This window comes from Anabrus simplex, chromosome 4 (assembly GCF_040414725.1).
Source record: "Anabrus simplex isolate iqAnaSimp1 chromosome 4, ASM4041472v1, whole genome shotgun sequence".
NCBI classification, from domain to species: Eukaryota; Metazoa; Arthropoda; class Insecta; order Orthoptera; family Tettigoniidae; genus Anabrus; species Anabrus simplex.
The window spans coordinates 204,724,800-204,740,340 of NC_090268.1; the positions used below are offsets into that span (position 1 = coordinate 204,724,800).

At 38.5% G+C, this 15,541-nt stretch overlaps 1 protein-coding gene across 1 annotated transcript in view; it reads left to right on the forward strand.

Annotated features, from left to right (window-relative positions):
* Tnks (tankyrase) overlaps positions 1-15,541 on the forward strand; it is a 334,181-nt gene that overhangs the window by 220,656 nt on the left and 97,984 nt on the right. Inside the window, exon 13 of the mRNA XM_067146370.2 lies at positions 12,419-12,813. Coding sequence (XP_067002471.2) covers positions 12,419-12,813 — 395 coding nt within the window. The remainder of the gene's footprint in view (positions 1-12,418; positions 12,814-15,541) is intronic.

Consider the following 15,541-nt stretch of genomic DNA (forward strand, 5'->3'; position numbering starts at 1 on the left):
GCTTTCTCACTCAGCATGTCATAAAATCGAAGTCCCGAGTCACGTCGTATTAAATCTATTTAAACATACCTCACCTTTTTTTTTTTCCAATTGGCTTAACACAGATAGGTCTTATGACGACAATGGGATAGGAAAGGGCTAGGGGTGGGAAGGAAGCAGCCATGGCCTTAATTCAGATACAGCCACAAAAATGAATAACCTCGGAAAACCATCTTCAGGGCTGTGAACATTGAGGCTCGAACCCACTATCTCCTGGATGCAAGCTCAGAACTGCGGGCCCCTAACTGCATGGCAACTTGCCCGGTATATACCTCACCTATCGCACCACAAATTTTCATTATTACCGCTCAGTCCGATCACATTTTTCCCATCCCTGATATTGTTCTTTGTCATCCCTTGTGAAATGATCATTATTTCCAACATAGATTAGAGCCCTCACCACAGGAGCCAGCTCGGTAAATTTAAGCGAAAACGGGGCATGACCTTGAATTCCGGAAATTTAGAGCGAAAATCATAGCTTCACAAAGCAAGCCATTAGCCTCGGGAAAGTTCAGTTTTGCTTTCCGGTTTTCATTGATATTGCTGAATAACCCAGTAAGCCTGTTTGTGTTCGTATTTCGTATTCCATTCTGCAGTTATAAATTTATTCTGTGTTGAGTGACACAGTAAAAGGTAGCAAATATTTGTCGTGTGATACACAACATAAGGATTAGGAACATAATTGTATGAAGTTAACTAGCGTGGTGCATATTTGTCTCATGGTAGCCCCGTTATAGATACTGAAAAATCTTGAAATTACTTACTAATGAAGACAAAATCCAGGAAGTGGACAGCGTCCGCATCTTTCAGCCGTGGCACGAATTTTGAGACTCGCACCTTCGAGTTTCGACTTGACTCGATCAAAGTGTTGATGCATTCAAGATGGCGGTCGAAGTCATTTCTCTCGCACATGGCCCAGTTCAGTCCAATTTCATGGTCGAAGAGTGTGACCAGAAAACAATGTTGAACCCACTGATCCAAAACATAAGGCTTCGGCTGACATTTGTTTCAGAAAATGTCATCCACAATAATGCGCTGATACTTTTATGGGGCCACACTGCAAACATTTTTATGTGTTGTTAGGTGTTTTACATAGGTTTTTTTATTTAATAAGCCCCATTGGAAAATGTTTTCATATTTGTTCTCTCGTCTTTTTCACGCCTTTTAATACTCTCATCGCATCTTTAGAAATGGTAGATAGTCTCTGTCTTTCACTGTACCGGTGCATACTACACGAAGTAAAACGCACGCATGTCGAAAAGAAAACATATCAAGTGTTTACATATTGGTGTTGGATAGTTTTTATTTGTGTATTCAAAGATACATTTTCTCGCTTAACACATAATCTTTCGTTGTCCCTTGCAGAAATGCCTAACGAGGTTTTACTGAATAAAGTAACCTCCAAAATCGGTCATCCACTCTGCGCCGTATTTTAAGTTGTATCACATTCTTGCTTAATTTCAGTACATTGTAGCAAAATTAAGTGATCGTTTACTTCAGCTTTTTTGTAACGAGTTAACTACTGCTATCAGCCACAATATTTACACATTCATTACAGAAACATGTTTTCTTTATTTCAAAAGCGGAATCACTCGTAATTCTCTTGAAGTAATAATAAACAGAAAATGCAGTGTCTTACCTCGCATTGAAGTGGTCTTGCTGCTCAAAGATCCCATAAATGATTGATGACGTATGACGACAACTCTGGCGAGGAAATACTTGGGAAACGGAATACGCATGCGCAAATATGGCTACGGATGAATCTGCTAGTAGACTGGACTTACACGATGTGCGGGATGACAGTCAGAGCCTTTCTCACCATGCGGGAAACCTGTGATTCACATTTCCTAGCAACTGTCCCATGACACGCTAGGCGTGTGCTCCGCACATGCTTATAAATGCCCAGCACATGATCCACACTGAACGTGTTAACTCTTACAGATTGTTAATACTTGTGTTAAATTAACATGCAGCAGCCCTGTGTCAAACCTCTTAACAGCTGCTAAAATTTCAAAATGAAGGCATGTAGAAGACGTAAGTTTAAAGCTTCACTGCTGTATGAAGACTATTTATAAACTGAAGGCCAAGGACGACCATACTAAGAAAAAATGACTTTTTAGAGTTGTTAGAAGAAGGATTTCTACAAAGATATCTAATTACCAAAGCCACAATGAACAAGTTACTAGAACAAATTAAAAATAGAGTTTCCAACAGATTGAAACTTATTAGTGTCTCCTGTGCAGCAGTAGCTTATAGTTCTTTTAAGCAGAGGTCAGACCCTGCATCCAATCGATTTCAACAAGGTAATTAATGTACCTGTTGGGGGACACTCAACAGTAACTCATGTATAAGGGTTTAGGTCAGTATGCTTTTGTTTTCGAAAAAGTTGAGGACAATTGTCATGAGGCAGGATCCACTTCAGACCAAGTGGAGGTGATTCCAATGCAATGCGTATATACTTGAAGAGTTGCAACACAGTCAAATGGAGTGATGGCAGAGTGGTCACCGTAACTTTTTACGAACCGCAACGATGTGGGTTCGAGTCTCACCATAGCTGTATCTTTTTATACACATTAAATTATTTGAGGGAATGTGAAGGTAAACATGAGAAAAAAATTATTAGGCAAACTGCAGTGATTTTTATTTCCTACCTCAAAGTATATACATATGGAGAGAGAGAGAGAGAGAGAGAGAGAGAGAGAGAGAGATCCAGCAGTAACTGTGAGAATGTTTAGGCCTATATTAATTACAGGTAGAAAATTAAGTGTACTGCAATTTGCATAATAATTTTGTTCCCATTTTTATCTTCACATTCCCTGAAATATTAATTCACGGTATTTTGAACAAGAATTATAGGTGCGACGAGACTCGATGAACGTCTGCGAGGTTTGCAGACTAGTACGTGACCACTAGGCCACCACTCGGTTTGACTGTGATGTAATTCCAAGTATGTGTGCGTTGCATTGGAATCAGGGATTCATCAATTGTTCAGAAATTATTAGGTTGCAGACCTGACATGTGTAAGTAAAATTTGTTCGCCTTTTAGTGTTCTATTACCTCCACTTTGTCCGAAGAGGATCCTGTGTTATGACATTTGACCTCAATTTTTTCAAAGACGAAAGCGTATTGTCCTAAACCCTTATACACGAGTTACTGTTGAGTGTTCCTCCCGAAGTACATTGAAGCTCGTTGAAATCGGTTGACCACAGGGTCTGGCCTCTCCTTGTTAGATATTATGCTTGAGACACTTCATGTAATTGTAGGCGACTGTGTTCACGAGTGCAAGATAAGAGTGTGTAGAATTCTGCAAAGAATTCCTGCTGCCATTGCAGCATTAACAAGGCATTACGTTATTTTCCCCGCAGTAAAAGAATGGCCGAAAATCATTCAAAACATATCAGTTATCACATTTACCCGGTGCGTAGGAGCCTTAGATTGCACTCATATAAGAATAATATTGAATTTTGTGATATAGCAGTCCATTCTTTCGTTTTTCAAGCACACGCTCATACTTTCAAATTAAAATTTATAACAACATTTGTCCCGCATTCATCATGATAACGCTTTTGTTGCCTCTTACTATACGTGTTTACGTCTTAGCAGTCTCTCCTAACCATAACCTATAATGATGTCCCGCATTCATCATGATAACGCTTTTGTTGCCTCTTACTATACATGTTTACGTCTTAGCAGTCTCTCCTAACCATAACCTATAATGATGTCGACCACGTGACAGAATACTATTCCAACATCCCGCTAGGAGCGCTTTATGTAAAGAAACAAAAGACGCCCACTGCCAAACGCGTTCAGAAATCTCACAGAAATGTGTTAATTTGTCTTCAACAGTTGTTTCATAACAAACTTTGGAAATGTGTTCATGAAACAGGGCACTTTTAACTGAAGTGTTAAATTAATAACAGTTGTTAGTTAATGTTTGTTAAGTAAAATTTAGCACAGAGTTGGAGAAACCAGGCCCTACTGTATTTGTTTTTCACATCTTTACTCACAGTTACTGCTAGGCATTCCCTTGCTGTTCTTACTACAGCATCCCTGTTTTCCACCCATTGTCTTTCTGTATCCTGAATCCATTGACTGTCTATTCTTTGGAACTTTTCTCTAATCATATCCAGGTACTTCTAATTTCCTCATCCTGGAAATTCTTTGTCCTTATTCTTATCCAGACAGAGTTCACATTCTTTATTCTACGCCTGAAAAAAAAAAATGAAAATCCACAGCCTGTTTCCAGTCATTCGACAGGGTCATTAATGGAATGAATGAAGCCCCCATCTAGCAGTGAGGATAGTAATTGTGCCGGCTGCCGAAGGCTGTCGCACTCCTCTGGGGCAATGATTAATGAATAACAGATGAAATGAAATGATATTGGAGAATGTTGCTGGAATGAATTATGACAGGGAAAATTGGAGTTCCCAGAGATAAACCTGTCCCGCCTCCACTTTGTCCAGCACAAATCTCTCATGGAGTGACCTGGATTTGAACCACGGAACTCAGTGGTGAGAGGCTGCCGCCTGAGCCACGGAGGCTACTATCCTGGGCCTAGTGATGCTTATTTCACTACAAATCGGATAGTGGTCTGTATCATTAAAAACATTCCTGAAATACCTACACATTTTTAGCAGATTTCCTGAATTCAACGTTTTTTGATGAGATGGTCTAGTACAAAGTGGTCGGAACAACGTGAACCGGGTATTTGAGCGGTAGAGGGCTGGTCATACTGATAAATAATTTGAAAAAAATTAATTTGATATTTTACGCCATTGTCGCTTTATCAACTGCTGAATTTGGGCAATGAGATCGCTTCGTGGGTGAATTCAAATGGGCTTTCTGAGGCAATATTGCTGAATCTACATGTGGCTTAAGACTGTCTTGAGACCCATTTTGAGATATCAGCATGGAACACAGACGCACTGTGAATTTCAGCCGGCACCACTTGCTGTGACATGATCCTCTCAGATCGGTGGTCGTGTTCACATCCTACACCTGGTGAATGTTTTTCTTCGATTGGTGCTCTCAAGGTGGTCTTAGGCCACGTGCAGATTTAGCAACATTGCTTTAATAGAGACTAATTTTAACAATTTGAAACCGGTCAATAAGACACACGTAACAGTAAGCTAGTGACCGATAGACCTTCTTTAAACTTAGGTTCCAAAATGGGAAAAAAATAAAGAAGTAAATAAATTCAATGTAAATTTTAATCTTATACCAGTTGTATTATTTGAAGTAATTCCACATACTGTATATGAGTTGACTATATTTTTAAGTACAGGAGATATAAGTAGAATTTTGTAAACAATATAAATTTATTAAGGATGAGCTGTGTATTTAATAGAAAAAATTGTTAGCATAAATTGAGGAGCTAGATGCAATAACAGCGTAAGTCTACTTACGCTGTTATTGCATGAATACCGTTTTTGGATTTCCCGGTCCCTTCACTACAACCTAGTCCAGGTCTTAGTTCGCTAGGGTGCCGATAGAGGTCAGGAGCTCAATAAAACCAGTACCATGTGCTACGCTGTTATTGCATGAAGCATGCTTCACGTGCGGCACGTTCAGTTGCCGCCAGTTTTTTGACTGGAGAAGATGTCAGCGAGCGGAAGAGAAGGTTTTGTGGCTAGTGCAGACAAAAGGGTTGATGTTCTTTCACTAATGAAATACTTAAAACCTGAAAATTTTGAGTGGTATGTGAAAGTCATGTCTGTGTGTAATGATTCCCTAGAGTCTGCTAATGCAGCATGTGAAAGATGAATCATCCTGATTTTGGTCAACGATGCGGTATTTAAGTATTTTAAGCAAGTAAGACATACAATATCTAAATCCTAATTATGTACTTTGTGATCTGTTTTTTGTTTCTTTTCATTTTTTAAGTTTAGAGAATCACTTTGTAAATGAAAATAGGAATAAAAGTTGTTCAGAAAGCAATGTTTCTAATTTTATAACATTTCAAATATTTGTTGGGGGAGGTGGGGAATTACCGTAGCCTAATACCATAGTTGGGGAGAACACTGTAACAAATCTCTCTCGGCCCTTTGCGCAATAAAGAACGAAAAAGGTGAATATTATATAACGAATCAACTTTTTTTTTTTTTTTCCTTTCTTAGTTGACAATTATTTTAATGAATTTGTTCTTAATTTGAGTAAGTTTAGACATTTTTGAGAACTGAGGTGTGATAAACTGCCACTTTTGTTCCTCTATAGTGGGTGATCATGCTTTCCTATCTCCCTGATCAATACTGGTGTATGGCAAAATATAATATTCCTGCTCTTCATGCAATAACAGCGTATAAAAAGGAAATTTTAAATAACTCTGTCTCTCTTATATGCTAACAGATCAATAAAATTCTTTGAGAAATAATTTCCTGGCTGTTTTAAATGTCTTTAAATGAAATTCAGGTTGATTTCTAATATTACTTTTAACTCGGAACATTTATAAACTTCAAGCTTCTGTTTCTCAAAATGACATAAATCTACTTACGCTGTTATTGCATCAAACTCCTCAATTGTATAATATTGTATTCTGGGAAAATTTTCTTCTCTTGTTAATTTAAAATTTAGTGCTTGACGATAACGTATTTTAGTGTACCATTTGCCACCGAGGTAGACACCTCATTTGCAAATAAAGTGATTTTGATTTGATTTGATTTGATTTGATTTGATTTGATTTGATTTGATTTGATTTGATTTGATTTGATTTGATTTGATTTGAACATCACCTGGGAAGGCATATTTGAATTTGCCCAAGAAGTGATCTGATTGGCTAACTTCGTCAGCTGATAAAATGACAGTGGCATGGAATTTCGAATGATTTCTCTTTTCGGATTTTTTATCAGCATGACGAACCCTTTAACGCTCTTATACCCGGTTAACATTGTTTCCGACTACCCTGTGTTGATCTGAAGCCCATACCATCTGATAATGAATTTGGAATTGCTAATCCCATACTAGAACATATCGTAATCACAAAGACACACACAGGAGATACTTACAATTGTGAACACCGTTTTATTTACAAATTATATACTTACTATACACACCCACTAATGAACTGCCATCTTAAACTGACTAGAAGGAGAAGAAGACTGCCACATTAGGATGTCAACAAGCTACCAATGCAACAAACTCGCAACACAACAAACTCACAACATGAGTTCACAAACTTACTAACAACTGAACTCTACTACCCAAGGCTGTCTCTTTATATACCATGCCTGGCCAGGCTTCTAGAAAAGTATGACATAACATGTTTTTCTCGTATCTTCTCGAATCTCCAATAACCTATGTACAAATGGATAGAACATTCTATAAAACTCTAGTGACAAAGTTGTGTTGTTCTGGACTACTACCCTGTGTTGCGTAACATTACATTGGATTTATAGTTCATATTTACAGGTAATAATAAATGATATATTATTAATTACATGTTCTTACATTAAATAAAGTCGTATTAATATCCATGCAACAGACATATCGTGACATAACCTCACATATTTTGTTACACAAGACAAATCATACAACACACAAATAATAAATGATACGACCACGACTTACACTAAATAAAGTTCGTACATAACTGCCTAAATAATAATAATAATAATAATAATAATAATAATAGATGTAAACAACTTCATAGCCACACCACACAAGTAATAATAATAACACGTACTAATCAAGCTCCATAATTTCACTATCTACCCATGGGTTTAGAGAATTGTTTCCAAGTTATACTAGTTCCTTACACTTGCATCAAACAGAAGTCCAGTAAATGATTCATATTCCTATTAGCTTCCTTATTATAGTCACATTTACCAAATATTGTACTATGTTAATACCGGACAGCTCTATGGAGTGTGTACAGCAGTGGCTGTAATGTTACATCTAATGTTACAGCGTGGTAAACCCAGGAACTGCATAATTTTCTTTGCTACAGTCGAGGAAAATGTGTTTTCTAATTGGAAATATTTGTTAAAATCATTGAACAATTAAAATAATTCAAAATAAAATTTTAAAATATACAATTCCTCCTTCATAATCCTCAAGGTGAGAATTGCCATGCTTTTCACTATATCTTAAAAATTAAAAGCAGAAATCGTTTGAGGATCCACCCTGCCTCCTGGGGGGAAATACTTAACAACTTCTCTGTCCTCTTCGTCATTGTGGCCTTTTGCCAGTTTCCTGGAGTAGGCACTTTGAATGGACATGGCCTTGTTTTATAGCTGGATGGCTTCCCTGTTACCAACCTTCTGTGGAGGGATGTATTCGCTATTGCATATTCCTGTGTTGGTTTGTCGTGTTATGTGTATTTGAAGATGTGTATGAAGAAGAACACATACACCAAGTCACCGAACTACAGAAATTAACAGACACGATTAAAACGCCAGGAAACGTACTCGGGGGCTCTCAAAACCGAAGGCCAGTGCGCTGACCATTCAGCCAAAGCACCAGATGGGGCAGATAGCTTAACAATGTACATGTTTTATTGAGGTTTCGGTAAGGAAGAACTGTACTTAAGAATGGGAGTTTTGGTTCATTATTTTGTCTCTTCTTCTTCTTCTTATTCTTCTTCTTAGGTATGGTCAATCTCCGCGGTCTGTTCAGGGGTACTCGTCTCACTCTGCCATCTTAATTTTGCTTTAGTTTGAATTTTTTGTATTATCTCTGAAGACGGAAATACCTAAAACTGCGTGTACTTAATACATATTGGAGTCACATGGCAATATTGGCATCAAGTGAACTATAATGTTCCTGACAAGGAAGAAGTGTTAAGAATTTCCTAAAGTGTCTTTCACAACTTTATTTGTGAAGAATTCTCATACTTAGGTATTGAATTTATTGGATTGGTATTCACTTCTATGCCAATATCTTACAGTAAAAAAAAAAAAAAAAAATTGAAGCAGGCTGCTTTCGAACCTCATTTCTTTAACACGTTAGCTGCCAAGCTATTTTGGCTTCTCTTTAAACGCAATGTCTTATTGCTTGTTTTGCCATGCCTATAAAACATAAATGAGACAGAAATCTAAAAAACAGGGGGAGTGAAGCAGTCTTGTCGATTATGAATTTCTGTAATACAGTTATTTTGAACATAGTGCTGCACGTCTCTATAATTCTTTTCTCAGTATCTCACATGGTATGTACATTTATGAGACCTTATGTGTCTATACATTGTTTAATCTCTTCGGTATTTATGTTTTAATTTTGCTTTAGGCTTATGATGACCTACTATTAGGTCGAAACTAGTCCCTAATCATATATGTAATTTAAACTCTGTACAATTTGTACTGAAAAGGTGGACCTTAATAATACATTAGTTTAACTGTATTGTAATCACAGTTCAATACAGATCTATCGTAATGAAACTTATTTTATTTAATCACGTTAAATGAGCCAAAAAAAAAACACAACAGCCGAAATATTTTTGGAAATTAACCTGTGTGACCTACAGGAAGTGTTACAATTTGTATGTTTGAATTAGCGTGCTCGACTACGCGGGACTGCACCGTGTGCTGTATGTAACTATTACACCTGTATGGAACTAGAATATCAACAGCTTTCAAGAAACACCCATCTTGTTGGCACAGAAAGGAAGAAGCGAAGAGGTTTGTCCTGGAATCTGCTTCCTAAATGATCGAAAAGTGTGTTGCTTGTCTTGAGAATGTAAGCAGTGTTGTAATGACAAAATGGATAAACGAAGGTGAAGCCAACGTGACATCCACAAAACACTGTTTTGAGTTTATGGACTCAGGGAAATGTTATGGGAATAGATGTCTTAGACCGGATGTCATCCTATAGCACTGCCGTCAGAATAACAGAGAGGAATATTTGTTTATGTTATTAGTTTTACATCCCACTAACAGTTCAGTATTATATTGACTCCTCAATATAAGGGGCATAGCTAATCTGAGAGTAACCTCAACACATGTGTGAGGTCGTGATTTTTAATACTTGCTGTCCTTATCAGTTCCCATGTCATTATCTTGCTTGGTAATTTGTTCAGTGCTTAACATATTTCTCGGAATATCACCACATTTTTGGACTATTTAATGACACAAACTGATAAATTATAAACAACACGCCATTGCACCAAGAATCGTGCAAGTGGCAATATGCTTTGAAAGACTTGGTAGCAGTAGTATCGACATTCTTGCTGAATAACGCAAGCTGTTCTATATTGTCATCGTAAGGTACTTGTGTTTACCTTCTGCTAAATCTATCCATTTTGTTAGCTCATTTACATGCCTATCAGAAATATGTTGCTGCCCACAAACATTTTTTAAATAGTGGAAACTATTTCTTTTCAGTTTCAACTGAGGTTCTTCAGTCTGTCAAAACTAATTCATTAGAAACAAAATGAAAAAGTATCTGAAAAAGAAAACATTTAATAACAAATTATACCTGAAAACATATCTTTTAATTAAAACAGAATGCCATGTTTTGTTCTTGAAAGAACATCATCAGATTCTATCAAATAGCACTTTATTTATTATTATTATTATTATTATTATTATTATTATTATTATTATTATTATTATTCATGACTGGCTAAGGAGCATGATTGAACTTATTTAGCTGAATTGACCTGAGTGGCTCATACGAATGAGGTGCTGGCCTTCTGACCCCAACTTGGTAGGTTCGATTCTGGCTCAGTCTGGTGGTATTTGACTGTGTAGGTTCATGTACCTAAAATATGTGAACTGTGAAATAAATAAAAATTGGGGAATATATGTCTCTTGTAGCTCAGAGGTTTAATAAATAAATAAAAAAGTAAAAATAATAATAAACAGTCACTTATCCTGAATTAATTTCAGCAGACTGAAAAATTTCACAGTTATAGTTCATCAAAGTTTAATCGGAAGTATGAAACAAAATACACTGCCAGAAAAAAAAAAAATAGTACACCGTCTTAGAGTTTTCCAATTCACTCAAGATTTATTGTTGAAACAGTGCATATGGAGTACATGAAATTATTATTTTTACAGATCAATAGCTTGAGCGGTACTGAGGCACCTAGGTATCAACCCATCCTGGAACACCCATATTAGTACATCGTGTATCCTCCACGGGCTGCAATGTAGGCGCTGATTCTGGCATTCATTCGATCATACAGATTGCTAATACTGTCTTGGGATACATTATTCAACGCCTGTTTGACCTGTTCACATAGCTCTGCAAGAGTTGTGGGTTGACGAGTTGCACGTGTCCGTTGTCGTCCCATCATATCCCACACAGGCTTGATGGGAGACAAGTCCGGAGATCGTGCTGGCCAGGGAAGTTGCCTGTCTTGCAGAGCCCCTTGAGTTTCACGTGCAGTATGTGGGTGAGCATTATCCTGTTGAAACAGCACATCACCTTCCTTGTTGCAACAATGGCAAAAGAACGGGTCGTACAGCATTCTGCACATACCGAGCACTGGTCAGCGTGCCCTCCACAAACACCAAAGGTGAATGAGAGTTGTAGCTTATCGTACCCCAGACTATAAGGCCTGGGACGGGGCCAGTGTGTCTTGGACGAATGCACTCTGAGACAGCGCTCGCCAGGTCTAAGTCGTACATGCAAACAACCATCACTTGCGTGCAGGCAGAATCTGCTTTCATAGCTGAAGACCACGGCCTGCTATTCCATCGTCCAAGTGATCCTCTGACGGCACTAGTCAAGGTGTGCGTGCCTGTGGTCCCACTGCTAGTAACCGGTTGGCAACAGTTCATGTTGACACTTCTAGGCTCACAAATACTCTTATCTGTGCTGTGGTAGCTGTACGATTTGCCACTGCTGCCCTTGTAATATGATGATCTTGGTGGACGTCCAAAACCTTGTCTACGGGTGTGAGAATGTTAACGTGACCATTGCAACCATTATCGTTGCACAACTGACGCAGCACATCCAACTTGTGTGGCAATTCGCCGAAAGGACCATCCTGCCACTCAGAAGGCCACAATTTGACCCTTGTCAAACTCGCTCAGTTGGCTGTAGGAAGTATGAGTGCATCTCCATGGCATGGCACCTGTTTGCTTCACACATTTACATCACACTGAATCTTATGGCTGTAAACATTCCCTATTAAAAGGTACACACAGATGGCGCTCTGGCAGCTATGTCACTACGCTATCTGTTGGCGGACGATGTTGGAACCATTATCGGTACATCTACTATCCCCCAGGTGGCATCTGTCGTCATTGGATCAAAATCGATGTTGTCTTTCCAGGTGTACTTTTTATTTTTCCGGTAGTGTATGTTTGATTTGTCTATTATGCTTTAGCTATTCTGTGCATCATTTAAAAAGCGCAGGTGAAGTTTACATGAGATTTAAAAAGATAGGCTAAATTACGAGAGATCCGGCAGCCCTACTCTGAAGTGTCAGTGCTTGTTTCAGTTGGCCCATGGAGCAGATCCATTCCTGAAAAACCAAGAAGGCCAAACCCCTCTTGATTTGGCATCTGCTGAAGATGTGCGTTGCCTCCTACAAGATGCAATGGCTTCTCAACAGAGTGTGCCTACAGCTCCTGCTTCCGCACCTCCTTCAAGACCTCCATCTATTGCAATGGCTCCCTCAGCTCCGGTGCTAAGTGTTGCTCTTTCCCCTCCGGCAACAACAGAGACTGTCATCATGCCTTCTGGAGCTTCCATGACTTTGTGTATCCCAGTTGCTCGAGGTTGTCTTTCACCAATGCCCGCTGCTGAAGGTTGTTGTGCACCTGACACTCTTAAGCCTGAAGGCGCTGTGCAGGATATGGCAAATATAACATCAGTTGCTGGATTTCTTGCTAGGTGAGTAAGAAACTTCTAAATAGAAATCAACTATGGGAAGCTTCATGTTGTTTAATGCTAATCATGCCAACATAAGAGTATGTTGCAGGCCTGCAGGCATTTTTACTATGCAAAGAAGGAACTAAAAATTTTACTGAGGAAAAGCAAAGTGAATTTTGGACATTCTGTGAGCTGCTTGTTGTACCATATTTATTTACTTTAAGAGAAGTGTTTTTATATATATATATTTTTATTTTATTTTTTCCTTTCAGTTTTTATCATTTCGTAACATTCAGTTCGGTTGTATTTACAGTACAATTTAAGTATAAGAGACATAACCATTTCTATTGACATACTTCTTTTTTCTGTTATCTGGTAGCTTTTCATAGATGAATAGACTCTTAACACATTTGTTCATAGTGTAACATTGCTCACAATTGTCCTAGAACATGCAAAAGGTCAAAATATAGTTTTGTAATAATAATCATATTTGCTGTCAGCCAATGAAGTTTTTGGAGTTCTCATTCCTGTTACTCACGAGTGTTATTGACAGGACTTGGACCAAGAAAGGTGACCTAAAATTCTAGTGTAAGCTTCAGGGAAAGACACACTCAGAATGCCCAATGTTTGCACCTTGAAGGGCATATTTTATTTTAGAAATGCAAAGTCCCAGCAAAGACTGGTATTGCTTCCAAATTTTAGTGCCAGGCACCTTTCTTTCAGCTTGTATCTGACATCCCTTGGTCAGTTTTCCAGGGAACTCCTGATAATTCGCTTGCAGTTAGTTAATTTGCTTTGTAGTTAATTCGTAGGTCTGCTGCAGCGCATTAGTTAAAGTTGTAATTTCAACAGTAGAATAGCCCATTTGGTGGCCATGATCATTAAGGCATCAAGTCTGTACGGTGTGACATACTGGTTAACTGCTTTGAGCCCCAGTGGTGAAAATGCTTTCACTATATCCTTGTCTTGAGGTGGTGCAGTTTTTTTCAGGCATGCCTTGCTTGGAGTTGAGCTGCATGTACTATTTTAACCCTCATACCAGCATTCCTGCCATTCTGAAATTTCTGTGGTAGTATTCAGAATTGAACCGGGGCCACTGAGGACGGCATCTGATAGTGCTAAATGTTACATTACAGTAAAAGATGGTAGGAGATGCAGTGGTATACAATTTATAATCAGTAGATGGCATGCCAAAAGCGTGGGTTGAATTCCAAACCTCTTGTGAAGTGACTGCATATCACGTCGTTGGTAGTGATTTGTCCGTCGGTTGGCCACATTAAGCCTTAAGCAGCCTGTTTGATGTTGTTTGACTGGAGTAAACTATGTGCCGACAATAGGTTTCAACCACACTCTATCTCATCATCATCATCATCATCATCATACACCCAGACACACATAGGTCACCCATGAGCATCAGATAGAAAAATATGCACCAGTCCTTTCCAGAGGCCGCTCACAATCATATTTCAACTGTAAAACTTCCGTTCAACGAAGTTACGTGAAGTAGAATTTTAATGTTTTGGGCGAGAATATCGTGCCAAGTTTTTCTGGCTCAATGAGGTAAGGGTACTTGGAAACTACAAACAGAATGTTCTGAATTCGAAGAAAAATGCTTCTAATTTGACAAATAGTAGGCTGTAGCAAAAATTTCGTTTGCCTCATACACTGAGACAGTACAGAAGGAATGCACATTCAGCCATTAACTCTTTCCCATAATAATAATTTCGTGTGGCTATTTCTAGCCGAGTGCAGCCCTTGTAAGGCAGACCCTCCGATGAGGGTGGGCGGCATCTGCCATGTGTAGATAACTGCGTGTTATTGTGGTGGAGGTTAGTGTTATGTGTGGTGTGTGAGTTGCAGGAATGTTGCGGACAGCACAAACACCCAGCCCCCTGGCCATTTGAATTAACCAATTAAGGTTAAAATCCCCGACCCGGCCGGGAATCGAACCCGGGACCCTCTGAACCGAAGGCCAGTAGGCTGACCATTCAGCCAACGAGTCGGACACTCTTTCCCATGGTTTGCGTAGTAAAGCATACTGGAGTCGCACATTGTCTCCTGTGGGTTGCATAGTAGAGCATACTCGACTTTCAAACCAACTTCCTCTGCCATCTGTCTGCTAAACATATACCGTCTTGGAACCAGTGAATTCCCTACGCTTCCTTGATACAACTGGCATGCACGGAATGCTAAATAAGTGTTTTTTATATGTTTTCTTAGGTAGAAAACCCAGCTGACTGAATGTAAACACATTCCAGCAACATGGCCGCACATAACCAGTCGAGTGAAGAGGATATTGGTTACAAATTAGATTAATATGTTGACATATCAAGATTAGCAGACACCAGGATATTGAAACAACTATTCGATTACTTTTTGAAGAATAAAATCAATAATAATTGGTTCAAAGAAGTTCAGGACGATTTGGAAGAATTGGGTATAACTCGGCAACAAATCAAAGACAGAAAAGAGAAGAGGATTTTGAAGAACAAAAGCATAAGTCTCAAACTAAAAGCAGTTGAACGGAAACAATATACTATATCGGACACACAAAGGGCTTCCAGGTCGGAGAGGATGAAAAAGTTCTGGGAGAAGAAGAAGAAATTATCTCAAATGTATTGATTTCAGTGCTCCAATGTGGGCGTAAAATATGTAAATAAATAAATAATATGTTGACGAATGCAATTATAGTGAGTTTGAAGTTTTAGGTATTATAATAATAAATATGGTGTACGAAGCAGTTGGGACA